We start from the raw sequence: 16,082 nt of genomic DNA on the forward strand, positions 1-16,082 counted from the left end.
GGGAGGCGGGGTGGGTGTCAGTAGCTGGAGGGGAAGGTGGCATTTGGGGAGACAGGGCGGTGGCAGTAGTGGGGGGAGATGGGGTGGTGACAGTAGTGAAAGGAGACAGGGTGGTAGTAGTGGGGGGAGACGGGGCAGTAGTGCTGTAGCGGGGGCTGCCGGAGGCACTGTCTGTGGGTAATATTGTCCCCAAGCAGCGCTAAGGTGTCGGGAGACAGGGGTGGGGTGGGTGGCAGTAGCTGGAGGGGCGGGTGGCATTTGGGGAGACAGGGTGGTGGCAGTAGTGGGGGAAGATGGGGCGGTGGCAGTAGTGGAAGGAGACATTGTGGTAGTAGTGGGGGGAGACGGGGCCGGTCGCAGTTGTGTGGGGAAACAGGGTGGTGGCAGTAGTGGGAAGAGACAGGGTGGTGGCAGCAGTGGGGAGGAGTCAGGGTGGGTGGCAGTAGTGGGGGGACACAGGGCGGTGGCAGTAGTGGAAAGAAACAGGGTGGTAGTAGTGGGGGATATGGGGTGGGTGGCAGTTGTGTAGGGAGACAGGGTGGTGGCAGTAGTGGAAGGAGACAAAGCAGGTGGCAGTAGTGGGGGGAGACAGGGCTGATGGTCACAGTACAGTACCAGGGGCTGCTGGAGGCAGTAAAGAGGTGTATGGGTCCCGCACAGAACCAGTTGATAATTAGACTTAATGATGATTATGCTTCCTTATTTCTAATTAATCCCTTGTATGTGTTACTGTTATTTGCTGTGTCAGCCTTTATGTGTGTTCTGTGTAATAATCCTGAAAGTAGTGCTGCTACCGATCTCATATCATTTGTGGTAACTTGGAAAAGATGAGATATGAGGTGCACTCTGGAAGCTTATAGAGGGGTTAATCAGAGATGATCGCAGATGTGACATCACGCAGCCCCCGGAAAATGGTCCTGTCCCGCCCGCGTTCACGTCTCAGGGATGCGGCCACAATGTGTGTGTCTGCGCATGTGCATATTGCCACCACCAGCAAACTGCTGCGGGCAGCTATTGCGGCTGGGTCTGAATGGCCCCCATAGGGTTTTGGCTCTCCTGATATGAATCGGTTTTACTTACCTGCAATACTATAATGTAACTTGAATTGTTTCTGTGCTTTAAAGGATATTTTATCCATGTTGTGCAGAGTAAAGTATACTGCTCCAAAAAAATAAAGGGAACACTAAAATAACACATCCTAGATCTGAATGAATGAAATATTCTTATTAAATACTTTGTTCTTTACATAGTTGAATGTGCTGACAACAAAATCACACAAAAATGATCAATGGAAATCAAATTAACCCATGGAGGTCTGGATTTGGAGTCACACTCAAAATTAAAGTGGAAAAACACACTACATGATGATCCAACTTTGATGTAATGTCCTTAAAACAAGTCAAAATGAGGCTCAGTAGTGTGTGTGGCCTCCACGTGCCTGTATGCCCCTCCTACCAGACTCCGTTTAGAAAATGAGCCCAGAGGAGCCGGTCACAGCTAGGGGAGCTCTACAGAGCTCTTTTAGTAAAATCTAGTGGGAGGAGCCAGCCCACATTGTTAAACTCTTAAAGTGCCAATGGTTCCTGGTGGACCTGTCTATACCCCATGGTACTAATATGGACCCCAGCATCCTCTACGGACTACGAGAAAAGTATTTACCGGTAGGTATATAAAATCCTATTTTCCCTTTATATATCATCTAAGAAAAAATGGTCTATAACAATTAGGGGTAATCCTTATTATTCACTATTGTAAAATATTCCAACGTTTTGGAATGCACAGCCATATTCCTGTGAGCCGGTGGAACGCATACTAAGGAGATGCGAATCACAGGCGATCCCATTTTGATGTTTGAAACGTAAAAACGTAACATCCGGGCACTAGTGGAACGCATGGAAAGGGAAGTGCGTCACCTGGTGGGCCGAATCTCATTGGCTTAGTTATTTAATTGAAAGCACGTCCCATTTAGATATCTTTGGAGCGGACACATTGGCCCTGGTCATAGGCTTAAATCCTCTGACATTCATTGGCCAGTGGTCACGGTTGCCATGACAACCCGAAAAAACAGAATTAAACATCATTAATGCCGTGGAAATTGTACAATGTGACTGTTTATTACATATCATATGGTGACTGTACCAAGCTTCAGTGGTCATAATGTACATTTAGTTTATGGATTATCCTAATTTTTCAAAGTAATATATGTATCTGCCTAATTGAATTAGGAGTGGGCGGGACTATACAGAGTTTAAATAGATGGCTCTGGGATCTGACACACACCATCACCCTGATGAAGCAGTCGAAACGCGTTGGTGGGGTGGTTGTTTGGATACCCAGACCTGTACTTGTGGCATCCAGCAGAGTGGTGAGAATAGATGGGCCCTTTTTGTTCTTTATCCGCTCAGCTGTGATTTTGTTTCCATTGACCCAAGTCAGGCCATTTTGGTGTGCCTGTGTGTTTTATATATTAGTACCCATTAAATACCGTTTTTATCACTATATGGTTGTTTTTTTGGGAGCTACATTACCTGTGTGGAAAATAAACCGCTACGGGAATTTACAACATGGGTTTCAAGTAAGCTTATGTGTAAGCCTGGCTAGTTACCTTATCAGCCTATAAAGAACTAATCTTTTGTAAAGCCTGAGAGATATGGCTGTATAAACTTGAGAGTGAGCATTTATAGAATGATATCCTTTGCACACCTCGGGTGGTCCTGTTACACACACTGCTCATGGAGTGGGGGTTCTGTCTCACCTGCACCCACATTTTATACTATATTTTATAATGAAATACTACACATTGGTATTTTTTATTTGTTTTTTTAAATTCATGGACGTTGACCTGTGGGAATATCCTTGACCGTGTGGGGCAGATAAAGAAACTGCTACATGACCATATACAACTTGTCTCAAGTAAGCACACGTGTAAGCGTGATATTCTCCTGATCTTTTAAGTGTGAGAGATTTTGAATATATGAAGCAACGATACCTTTATAAGCATGGAATTTGCTGTCTGATGTAAGCTTATGAGTGAGCATCAATCTTCTCTGACCGTCTCACGTTTCTGGTGGTCCCGTAATATACATTTCATGTTCACAAAGTAAAAGATTTCTGCTGGATTTATCTCCATTCCCCATTATTAATTTGACATTTGAGGAGTCTACTACACATTGGATTTTCTTTCTATGTTTTCTATTCACATATGGTCAACCATTGGGAAGAGACTGTATATTTGTGAATTATAAAGAAATAAGAAACGGAAACCGTGAACATCATACAAGGACATTTCGTATTATAAGTATCTGGTACCCTTCTTTGTTTGGCGCATGACAGTATCCCCCTCTTTTGCATTGTATTCCCTGTTGTTTCCAGTCTTGATAACACTGGAAGAGATTCTTGATTGCTGCCTTCATTGTCCAGCGCAGGTGTAAACTATTCCCTTCTTTTGAATGGGCTTTACACCCCGTGTTCTTCCACACTCTGGTAGACAAGTGGGAGTTACTGAAGATAGATCTCATGCCATGCCATCCCGTCAGAACAACAAAGTTCACGTACGGGTCAAGAACAAAGGATCCCAGGACAACCTTTGTGGATGCCCTGTCAGTGAGATGGGACTTTCGTCTGGCCTATGTGTTTCCACCAGGGTGATGTGAAATGCAAAACAGGGAAAGGGCGCCGTGATACTAATAGCTCCGGCTTGGCACAGAAGACATTGGTACACAGATCTGCAGAGGATGTCGATGGATGCTCCATTTCTACTCCCTCAACGTCCAGATCTGCTGTCTCAGGGTCCTTGCTATTACAAGCACCTGGATCAACTGTCTCTGATGGCGTGGCTCTTGAGACTTCCATTCTGAAAGCAAGAGGATTCTCACAACTGCTAATTCAAACAATGCTTAAAGCAAGGAAACCTTCCTCAGCTCGCATTTATCACTGAATATGGCAAGACTATATTCAATTGTGCAGTGACCGGAAATTTGACCCTTGGTCTTTCAGAGTTTCCAGAGTCCTAACATTCCTTTAGGCAGGAATAGATAAAGGTCTACGGGTGGCTTCCTAGAGAGATCAGGTGTCAGCATTGTCTGTATGGTTCCAAAAGAAAATTGCTAACCTACAGGATGTTTGCACTTTCTTCCAGGAAACGCTTCACATCCAACCTCCCTGCAGTGCCTTGGGATTTAAGTTTCGTCCTAAAGGCACTTCAAGTTGCTCCATTTGAACCACTAAAGCAGGTGGATCATAAATGGTTGACAGCTAAAGCTCTCTTTCTACTGGTTGTTGCTTCAGCTAGAAGAGTGTCAGATACGGGCATTATTATGTCATCCTCCATTTCTGATTTTTCATCCAGATAAGCGGTTCTTAGAACCAAATCTTGTTATCTTGCTATGGTGGTGTCTAAATTCCACCTTAACAAAGAAATAGTTGTCCCGGCCTTCCAAGGGACGGACTTTTCTGTGGAAGATGCATCATTGGACATAGTTCGTGCCTTTAGGATCTACGTGGATCATATCAGTGCCATCAGAAAGACAGATACTCTCTTTGTTCTCTCCAGATTTTACAAGAGAGGATGGCCTGCTGACAAGCAGACACTGGCGAGGTGGCTTCGGATGACTATTTCAGAAGCATATTCTCAAGCTGAGCTCCCTATTCTGGCTAATATTTCTGCTCACTCTACTCGTAAGGTAGGTCCGTCATGGACAACACAACGTGGTGCTTTACCTAAACAGATATGTAAGGCAGCCACATCGTCTTCCATTAACACATTCATTAGACATTATGCCTTTGATACCTCAGAACGCTGAATTCAGGCAAAAGATTCTCCTGTCCAATCAGGAGCATCCCACCCACTAAATTTGCTTTGGGACATCCCAATGTTACCCTGTGGATAACCTGTGGACCCTGCAGGAGAAATAATAGTTATGGTAGACTTACCGTTGATAACTCTATTTCTCCTTAGTCCACAGTATCCACAGGGATCCCACCCTGACGCACCTGATTTGAGGATCCTTTCACCTACTAACCTCTTCCTTCTTGTAGGGAAGGGTGTGCATGTGTGTTCTTCTCGCCTGATTAGGGCTCTCTATGATGCTTCTGCCTTGAGCTTTGGAAAACAACTGAATTACCTGAGCCATGAGGCGGGGATTTAGGGGACTGGCCCGCTGCATTCTGGGAGGCCGAAAGCTTTTGATCGTTGGTGCCAATCCACTGACGCTACCTCATATCCAAATGTATATCCTGTGGATACTGTGGACTTAGGAGAAATAGAGTTATCAACGGTAAGTCTACCATAACTATTTTTCACCTCAGTTTAAACTGACTGTATGCAAATATCATTATAGTGGTTGTTGGTTTTTTTTGTGTTTTAGGTAGAACGTCTGTCTGATATTAAAACAGAAGACATAGAAGGAGAAGAAGTGACTGATATAAAGGAAGAAGATATAGAGGGAGCAGAAGAGATGTATGTGACTGATATAAAGGCATTATCAGTTATCCATTATCAGTGATCAGGAGCGGTAGTGTACACCAGTAGCGTCTGAATCCACTCAGCGTCTTACGAGCGTATTTGCTTGGATATGGAAGTGTGGTGAGTCTCCCTGTATCCCGCTCTCCGGAGACAGGGTATACAGTACTAAAAATGATCTCTACTTCTTAGTATGCATTGTTAATTTTTAGTACCTATTGCATATGAGACCTGTGTATTACTGTGTTTTCTGCATGTTATGTTGGAAAAGAGCCAGTTAAAACAGTAGTACAATTTTCCTACTTATGTTTAAGTTGTTATGATGGTGATTGTGTTCTCATATGACATATGTCTAATGCTTTAACATGTGACTTACTGCTAATATGTGTGCTGACTTTTCTGTGTAATGTCAGTCCTGTTCTGAGCATCAAATCAGGTGCACTATGGTCAGATTGATCTCACCTCTATATACTGACATATAGGGTGTTTTTCAGTCACAAAATCGTGTAGTCAATAACCGATTATTACTATGTTTGTGAGCGGCAAAAGTGATGAGGAGAATTTATCAGGCACTCCTACAGCCCTAACATGCTTATCTTGTAATAGAACAAGGGCTTTGGTGGAGACAGAGTGCTCAATCAGACCAAGTGAATCGACCCAGTGAAAAATACAAAGGAAGTTTCACCTGCTTCCAAGACAATTTCTATATACACAAGTAGTATTCCACTCTGGCGCTTCACTAGGTTTACATGTATAGGAGTATCTTCATATCCTTTAGAACCTATATATATATCTTACATCCAATTTTTCAAGGATGTAAGTGAAGAAAAAGGAGAACAATATAGTGCAGAGACCTTTTGAAAATGGTATCTTTACAAAGACGAAATGTACACTCACAAGCCGACTTTAAAACATAAGCCCATCAAAGTTTCTCTCTCTTGTGTTGATTCCAAATCGGATTTTATTCTTCATTCTCCATAACACCAACCTGAGTAGAGTGTGTATGTGTCTCCCACAATGGAGAGACACAATGGCTCACACACGATGGTATTCAGGCAGATGGTGGTATCGTGATGCAGACCCGCTTAACGCGTTTCGGTTTCCCTTTTTCAAAAGCGCTTTTGAAAAAGGGAAACCGAAACGCGTTAAGCGGGTCTGCATCACGATACCACCATCTGCCTGAATACCATCGTTGTCCCCTGGAATAGGTGAGCTACACGGTTCCCGGGACCGTAGCCAACCAGCAGTTTCTTGTGACCTCTGCGCTCCGGTGTGGATAATCTTGGCATTTGTTGGTGAAGTGATATAGAGATTCTATATGCCTTTTATTCTTTTATGTTATGTAAGTGCAAATTTGTCAGAATAAAACCTTGTTATACTTTTTAAGGACGTCTGCACTATAAGCCTTTCTTTGTTTTATGTGTGTGAGCCATTGTGTCTCTCCATTGTGGGAGACACATACACACTCTACTCAGGTTGGTGTTATGGAGACTGAAGAATAAAATCCCATTTGGAATCAACACAAGAGAGAGAAACTTTGATGGGCTTATGTTTTAAAGTCGGCTTGTGAGTGTACATTTCGTCTTTGTAAAGATACCATTTTCAAAAGGTCTCTGCACTATATTGTTCTCCTTTTTCTTCACGTACATCCTTGAAAAATTGGATGTAAGATATATATATATAGGTTCTAAAGGATATGAAGATACTCCTATACATGTAAACCTAGTGAAGCGCCAGAGTGGAATACTACTTATGCTTATCTTGTAAGTCAGGGGTAATTTATATGAATCAATTGGTCACTTATGAGGGTTTGTGTGCAAACTGTTTTGCTTTTCAGCAAAGTAAAAAACAGGAGTTGGTTCAACCACCAACAGAGCCACCATGGAATATGTTCGCAAAGACTCTATCTTCAATAGCGGACAAGTTAGCTCCAGTAGCACCACCTCAAGGGTTAGGTTACACTATGAACCCACACATGCAGCTCCCTTCCTATGGTTTGGTTCCAGTAGCCTCTACAAGCAACCAAGGGGCGGGTAAGACTAAGACAGATACATCTGTGTGGCAGACTACACAAGATGATACATCGGATAATGATGATGAGACAATAGATTCAACTCCGTATGATGATCAGTCGCAGAGTTTTAGTTCAGATGATGTAGCTGAACTTATTAATGCTGTGAAGGCTGTTCTCTCGTTGGAAGAGCCAGCCAAGACAGTGTTAAAATCTAAAGCACCTGTATTTAAACAAACAGAATCAGTGAAAGCTGAATTCCCAGCGTCAGATGAGTTCTCGGAAATGATGGATGAGTCTTGGGCAGCGCCCAGTAAAAAGTATAAGATTCCTAATAGATGGGATTCTTATTATACATTTCCTGCTGTGGATTGTTCGAAGAGAGAAGTTCCTCCAAAAGTAGATGCACATGTTCTACGACAACAAGGACAAGGTTTCTATTCCAACATGTTTCTAGTTCAGAAGCCAAATGGGTCATTCCAGCCCATACTCAATCTCAAGGTGCTGAACAAGTACATTTGGGTGCCTCTGTTTCATATGGAGACTTTACCTTCCATTATTTTGGCCATGGAGCCGGAGGATTTTATGGTATCCCTTGATATCCAGGATGATTACCTGCATGTTCCTATAGCACAGTCCTATCAGTGCTATCTCAGGTTTGCTATCCTCCAGCAGTATTTTCAGTTTCAGGCCCTACCATTTGGACTGGCCACAGCTCCCAGAGTGTTCACCAAAATTATGATGGTAATGGCGGCTTATCGCAGCCAAAAGGCAATGAAGGAGGTGAGCCACACGTTAAGGTGGCACTAGGAAGCGGATTTTCTCAGTCGACATGCCATTCATGCAAACGAATGGCCTTTACACCCCAGACTCTGGTAGACAAGTTAGGGTTGCCGGAGATAGATCTCATGGCATCCCGTCAAAACAACAAAGTTCCCGCATACGGGTCAAGGACAAAGGATCCCAAAGTGACATTCGTGGATGCCCTGTCTGGACTATGTTTCCACTGATCACCCTGTTGCCCAGGGTGATGCGAAAGGTAAAACAGGGAAAGGGCGCCGTGATGCTAACAGCTCCGGATTTGCCCAGAAGACATTGGTACACAGATCTACAGAGGCTGTCAGTGGATACTCCGTTTCTACTCCCTCGTCTAGATCTGCTGTCTCAGGGTCCTTGTTATTACAAGCACCTGGATTGGCTGTCTTTGACGACGTGGCTCTTGAGACTTCCATCCTGAAAGCAACAGGTAATTCAAACAATGCTTAGAGCAAAGAAACTTTCCTCAGCTTGCATTTATCACCGAATATGGCATGCTTATATTCAGTGGTGCAGTGACAGGAATGGATAAAGGTATACAGATGGCTTCCTTGAGAGTTCAGGAGTCAGCATTGACTGTATGGTTTCAAAAGAAAATTGCTAACCTGCAGGATGTTTGCACTTTTTTCCAAGGAATGCTTCACATCCAACCTCCATTTGTTCCTCCTACAGCGCCTTGGGATCTAGGTATAGTCCTAAAGGTGCTTCAAATTGATCCATTTGAACCACTGATGTAAGTGGATCTTAAATGGTTGACAGCTAAGATTATCTTTCTACTTGCTATTGCCTCAGCTAGAAGAGTTTCAGATTTAGGGGCATTGTTATGTCGCCCTCCTTTTCTGATATTTCACCCAGACAGAGCAGTTCTCAGAACCAAATCTGGTTATCTTCCTAAGGTGGTATCTAAATTCCACCTTAACGAAGAAATTGTAGTCCCGGCCTTCCAAGGGCCAGATCTTTCTGTGGGAGATGCATATTTGGACGTAGTCCGGGCTTTAAGGATTTATGTGGATTGTACCAGTGCCATCAGAAAGACAGACACTCTCTTCATTTTCTACGGATTTCACGAGAGGATTGGCTGCTGACAAGCAAACACTGGCGAGGTGGCTTCGGATGACGATTCAGACGCATATTCTCAAACGGATATCCCTAATCCAGCTAGTGTCTCTGCTCACTCTACTCGTAAGGTAGGTCTGTCATGGGCAGCACAACGTGGTGCTTCGGCAGAACAGATATGTAAGGCAGCCACATGGTCTTCCATTAACATTCATTAGACATTATGCCTTTGATACCTTTGCCTCTCAGGATGCTGCATTCTGGAGCGTCCCCTCCACTAAATTGCCTTGGGTCATCCCAATGTATATCCTGTGGATACTACTGTGGACCCTACAAGAGAATTATGTAGTTATGGTATACTTACTGTCGATAACTCTATTTCTCCTTGGTCCACTGTATCCACAGGGATCCCACCCTGACACACCTGATTTGAGGATCCTTACACCTACTAACCTCCTCTTGTAGGGAAGTGTGTGCATGTGTGTTCTTCTCGCCTGATTAGGGCTCTCTATGATGCTCCTGCCTTGAGCTTTGGAAAACAACTGAATTTCCTGAGCCAGGAGGCGGGGATATAAAGAACTGGCCCGTTGCATTCTGGGAGGCCAAAAGCTTTTGATCATTGGTGCCAATCCGCTGACCTCATATCCCAATGTATATCATGTGGATACTGTGGACTTAGGAGAAATAGCGTTATCGACAGTAAGTCTACCATAACTACATATATTTCTGGCATGGTGCGGCTGCTTGCTAGGGCACAGGCTCGGGGTTCCTCATGCCACGTGATACAATGCTTAGGAAATATATTGCGCAGGCCCTGTCATGTAGCCACATACTCCTGTAACAGCCGGCCTCAGGGAATTGGCTAATGACCGGCTCCTGTTACTGAGTTGGCAGCATCCGGGTCTTGCTACCGTCGCCTTAGGTATATAATACATTTATTGAGCTTGTCTATGGGAACCAGCATTGAGGATCCTGCACATTCCCTGCTGATTACCTGCCCCCTGGCACTTGGATGACGGCCTTCTCTGGCTTCTGATCCATGGCCTTAAGGGCAAACCAATGGTTCCTAATGGAAGTATCTTCAGGAGCGGTCACGTCTAAGTAGTAGGACAGGGCCTCTTGCAAAAATTCTAGTGCATTCAGCATCCATTAATATATAATCCTGCAATCTCCAAGGTGGTAAAGGAGGAGTAGCGGGAAAAGGCGACCAGGACCCTATCAGAGGGGTGTGATCAGACCATGAAATTACTGTCAGTAGAAAAATTCAAGTGACCAGGTTCTGGGATACAATGTGATAAATACGGAGACTGACACAGGACATTTCATAAAGGATAAGCATTTATTTCTCTAAGTTACAACAATGAGAACCTGCAAATAACAAGTTATACTCAGTTACAGTAATAGCAAGAACAAATTAGAATACTCAGCTCTTATCTCAGATGTTTCCTGATCAGTCCCCCCCAGGGTCCCCCTTTAATAACCTCATTTATCTTATCCTGGACAACTGTCCTTTCACCTACTTATGAATACAATATTCCAAACATCTTACTAGACAGTTTCCATCTGAGATACTGATAATAGGAAGATATATTTATTATAATCAGCCAGCCTAAAAGCTGTGTATATTCTTCCCACTAATCCTAATAAAATGAACATATATAGAGCAGTGAGGACATACATAAACAAAATGGAGATACACATGGACAAAATGGCATCTAAAAAGTAGTAAGTAATTGTGAGGATACGGATTCTAGATCACTCAGGTAAACAGTTTAGTAAAGTGGCAAATGCCCTTTATTGTAAATATACACACACAGTACACTAAAACAGTAACTATTACATGCCAGGATGTTATCTCACTAGGTCCCCACAATAGTATATTATTACAGATATATGCGGGAGTATCTATATAGCAGAGCCACCAAGTCTGCACTCCCAGGAAAAGCTTGTCATCCAGTGTCCACAATGCGTCCAGACAATCCTCACTCAGCACACTGGCAGCCTCGTCCTCAGTGCACGTCCAGTCGCCTTTTTGAAACGAGAGGATAACAACCATGCTTCTAGGCCTCAGCACACTGGAAGCGCTATCCTACCAGTAGCTTTCAGAAGCAATACACCTCATTCCTCTTAGGTCAAGAACTCCACACTCTCTGACCTTCTGGCCAGATCTCACCTCAGAAGAGCCTACTCCTCTTGCCTCCCCTGTCTATTCATCACACAAGCTGGTCAGTCAGGAGGTCACAGAGGACGAGACGAGGTGTCTGGGCTCCTGTACACAATGGGGTGTATAGGATCAGATTACCTGCAGCTCCATACAGAAACTGTTTACTACTGAACCTACTCCTCCTAATCACATCTGATTGTATAGCTAGGGGACTTGCATTACAATGAACTGATGTAACTATGGCCCTCATTCCGAGTTGATCGGTCGCAAGGCGAATTTAGCAGAGTTACACACGCTAAGCCTACGCCTACTGGGAGTGTATCTTAGCATCTTAAAATTGCGACCGAAGTATTCGCAATATTGCGATCACAAACTACTTAGCAGTTTTAGAGTAGCTCCACACTTACTCTGCCTGTGCGATCAGTTCAGTGCTTGTCGTTCCTGGTTTGACGTCACAAACACACCCAGCGTTCGCTCAGACACTCCCCCGTTTCTCCGGCCACTCCTGCGTTTTTTCCGGAAACGGTAGTGTTTTCATCCACACGCCCCTAAAACGCAGTGTTTCTGCCCAGTAACACCCATTTCCTGTCAATCACACTACGATCGCCGGAGCGAAGAAAAAGCCGTGAGTAAAAATCCTATCTTCTTAGCAAAATTACTTGGCGCAGTCGCAGTGCGAACATTGCGCATGCGTACTAAGCGGATTTTCACTGCGATGCGATGAAAAAGAACGAGCGATCAACTCGGAATGAGGGCCTATGTTACTAACACTCTGGCATACAATCACACACATTGCACACAGTATAACCAAATAACCTGATTATTCCTAATATAACAGATAAAACATAACTGTACAATATAATAACACAATACAATACAATATTGCCTAGCATATGACTAATAACATAATATTATAAGGTGTATTGCATGTAAAGTACCTTGTTCCATACCTACTCTGCTGTAGCAATATACCTTACATAAGGGTGAGTAACACATGTACAGGCTTACCAGCGTATGAGCACACATAAAGGAATGCTACCTTACCAATGCTTCCAGGAGTAATGTTAGGAGACATTTCTCTGATCCATCAGCTCATATGACTGATGTTATTGTTCATCTAGAATCTCCAATTCATACGCTATGTTCCCCATCCATTGTTTTATATTGGTGCTGACATAGGACTTGGCGAGTGACTACATCTCCATTTATACTTCATGGTTAGTTACCAGTACAAGAGAGAGATATATCTAAGTCTTATTATAATATTACATTTGTTATTGTGTGTTCTCAGGAGGGTGGACACAATGATAGTCTGAGACACAATATTATAAAGCCTTCATTAAAAGTTATGTTTTATTATATAGTGTTCACTCTAGGATTTTTTTAGGGCAGGGTGCTGATCACGGGGAGGGCACATTTTTCATTCGGGAGGGCACATTTTTCAGTTAGAAGGGCAAAATTAGGTACATACTAAAATGCTTGGTCCTCCCATTCCCACATGCTAAAGAATGGACAGTGCAAAAATGTAGGGGAGTTGTTTTTCGTGGGGAAGGGCCATGGCCACATAATAGTGGCACTTCCCATTACACCACACAGTAGTGCAGCTAATACACACTGCACCGGGTAGAACCTCCTATACACACTGCGACAGGTAGAGCACGTTATACACATTGCGCCAGGTACAGCATGTTATACACTTTGCGCCAGGTACAGCACGTTATACACTTTGCGCCAGGTACAGCACGTTATACACTTTGCGCCAGGTACAGCACGTTATACACTTTGCGCCAGGTACAGCACGTTATACACTTTGCGCCAGGTACAGCACGTTATACACTTTGCGCCAGGTACAGCACGTTATACACATTGCGCCAGGCAGAGCACGTTATACACATTGCGCCAGGCAGAGCACGTTATACACATTGCGCCAGGTAGAGGACGTTATACACATTGCACCAGGTAGAGCACGTTATACACATTGCACCAGGTAGAGCACGTTATACACATTGCGCCAGGTAGAGCACGTTATACACATTGCGCCAGGTACAGCGCGTTATACACATTGCGCCAGGCAGAGCGCGTTATACACATTGCGCCAGGCAGAGCGCGTTATACACATTGCGCCAGGCAGAGCGCGTTATACACAATGCACCCGGTAGAGCACACTGCACCAGGTAAGAGCACTGAGGCACACTGCACCAGGTAAGAGCACTGAGGCACACTGCACCAGGTAAGAGCACTGAGGCACACTGCACCAGGTAAGAGCACTGAGGCACACTGCACCAGGTAAGAGCACTGAGGCACACTGCACCAGGTAAGAGCACTGAGGCACACTGCACCAGGTAAGAGCACTGAGGCACACTGCACCAGGTAAGAGCACTGAGGCACACTGCACCAGGTAAGAGCACTGAGGCACACTGCACCAGGTAAGAGCACTGAGGCACACTGCACCAGGTAAGAGCACTGAGGCACACTGCAGCAGGTAAGAGCACTGAGGCACACTGCAGCAGGTAAGAGCACTGAGGCACACTGCAGCAGGTAAGAGCACTGAGGCACACTGCAGCAGGTAAGAGCACTGAGGCACATTGCAGTAACCACCTTGTCCCCCCCCCCCCCCAGGGCCGTAGCGGACACCTCAAAGCAAGAGCGACAGCGCGGCCACCGCCTCAGACGGCACCGCGGGAAGCCCCAGTCACAAAGCCCAGCTTTACCTACAAGATCATGGAGGACACCGATCCCTGCAAATCGCCAGCACCCCCCAGAAACGCTGTGGCAACCCATCCATCACCCGCACTCGGCAGCCTTCACTCACCTGCCGCAAGCAGCCAGGCGCCAAAGAGGAAAGGAAATTGGCTCCACCTCCTCTTTACATCATTCAGCCCGGGACCAGCATCAGGCAATCATACAAAAATCCCCCTTAGAGATTGGCCTAATGAGGAGCGCGTCACCGGGTCTTTGCAATCACTGGGGACAGTGTGCTTAATGTGTCCGGCGGCGTGGTGGGGTCCGGCGGGCAGCAAAGTGCGGGGCGGGAGGGCGCACGCAAACGGGCAGGGCGGCATTTAGGTGTCTAAAAAAGGGGCAGGGCGCAGCGCCCTGTGAAAGACACCTAGAGTGAACACTAATTATACACACACATTTACAATTAAATGTCCCAGAAAGTCGTCTTCTCCTATTGTTTACAAGATTAATATTGTTACAGAAAATGTCACATTTCCATAATGTATTTTATTTCCAACAGATGGACACACAAGCAGGAATATCTCAGAAGGACATCTAATGTTATCCCCGGGTTGTGACATAAAAGATAATGACAGTAGACAGGATTCTCCAGGAGATAATCCCATTACCCCAATTATACATCCAGCTCTATCAGCTGGTCCCCCTGATCCTGGGAAATGTTCTCCTGATCACTCTGATATTGGTGCATCTGATACAGCTCTGAGAGTAGATACAGTGTTTCCCTGTTCTATAGATGCCAAATGTTTTACACAGAACACAAAGCTTATTATCCATCAGCCAGCTAAGGCAGGTGAGAGGTCATTTCCATGTTCTGAGTGTGGGAAATGTTTTACATGCAAATCAGCTCTTGTTACACATCAGAGAAGACACACAGGTGAGAGGCCATTTCCATGCTCTGAGTGTGGGAAATGTTTTACCTGGAAATCACAACTTGTTACACATCAGCGAAGTCACACAGGTGAGAAGTCATTTCCATGTTCTGAGTGTGGGAAATGTTTTGCACACTAATCAGATCTTATTAGACATAACAGAAGTCACACAGGTGAGAGGCCATTTTCTTGCACTGAATGTGGGAAATGTTTTACACAGAAATCACAACTTGTTACACATCAGCGAAGTCATACAGGTCAGATTCTATTTCCATGTTCTGAGTGTGAGAAATGTTTTGCACACAAATCAGTTCTTGTTAAACATCAGAGAAGTCACACAGGTGAGAAACTATTTTCTTGCTCTGAGTGTGGGAAATGTTTTACACAAAAATCACATCTTGTTATACATCAGCGAACTCACACAGGTGAGAAGCCATTTCTATACTCTGAGAAATAAATCAGCTCTTGTTGCACCCAATAGATATCAATCAGGTGAGGAACCATTTTAATCCTCTGGAGTATACTTATCATTGCCATGCCTTGTTCTTAAAGGTTCTTATCCTATCTCCTATGCTTTTTGCAATATACATGCTATCACTGGGTATAATAATCAGACGTCATGTCCTCATCTACCACTGCTATGCAGATGACCTGTCTCTTTCTTCGGATACTGAGAACCCAGTACCAATCCTAAATGGTTGTGTAGCTGAGCTCCAGGTATAGGTGATGCCAGTTGGCTGTGACTCAGTCAGGGCGAAACAGATCCATATGATAGAAGCTCACCAACAAAGGACAGGGCTACAGCTCAGCTTTGTTACCAACCAGACATACGCTTGTGGGTTCAGAGTTACAAAATGCTGATCATGTGGGGAATCTTGGTGTCCTGGATGGTGGAGTGACACGGAGACATCAGGTATCAGCCACAATCAGATCCTCATCTGAGGAACAGAGCCAGACTCCAGC

At 44.6% G+C, this 16,082-nt stretch overlaps 1 protein-coding gene across 1 annotated transcript in view; it reads left to right on the top strand.

Annotated features, from left to right (window-relative positions):
• LOC134983294 (oocyte zinc finger protein XlCOF7.1-like) overlaps positions 1–15,452 on the top strand; it is a 223,708-nt gene extending 208,256 nt beyond the window's left edge. Inside the window, exon 2 of the mRNA XM_063949014.1 lies at positions 14,750–15,452. Coding sequence (XP_063805084.1) covers positions 14,750–15,258 — 509 coding nt within the window. The 3' untranslated portion in view covers positions 15,259–15,452. The remainder of the gene's footprint in view (positions 1–14,749) is intronic.
• Positions 15,453–16,082: the final 630 nt, after the last annotated feature.

The sequence above is a fragment of the Pseudophryne corroboree genome (genome assembly GCF_028390025.1).
Source record: "Pseudophryne corroboree isolate aPseCor3 chromosome 3 unlocalized genomic scaffold, aPseCor3.hap2 SUPER_3_unloc_11, whole genome shotgun sequence".
Classification (NCBI taxonomy): domain Eukaryota; kingdom Metazoa; phylum Chordata; class Amphibia; order Anura; family Myobatrachidae; genus Pseudophryne; species Pseudophryne corroboree.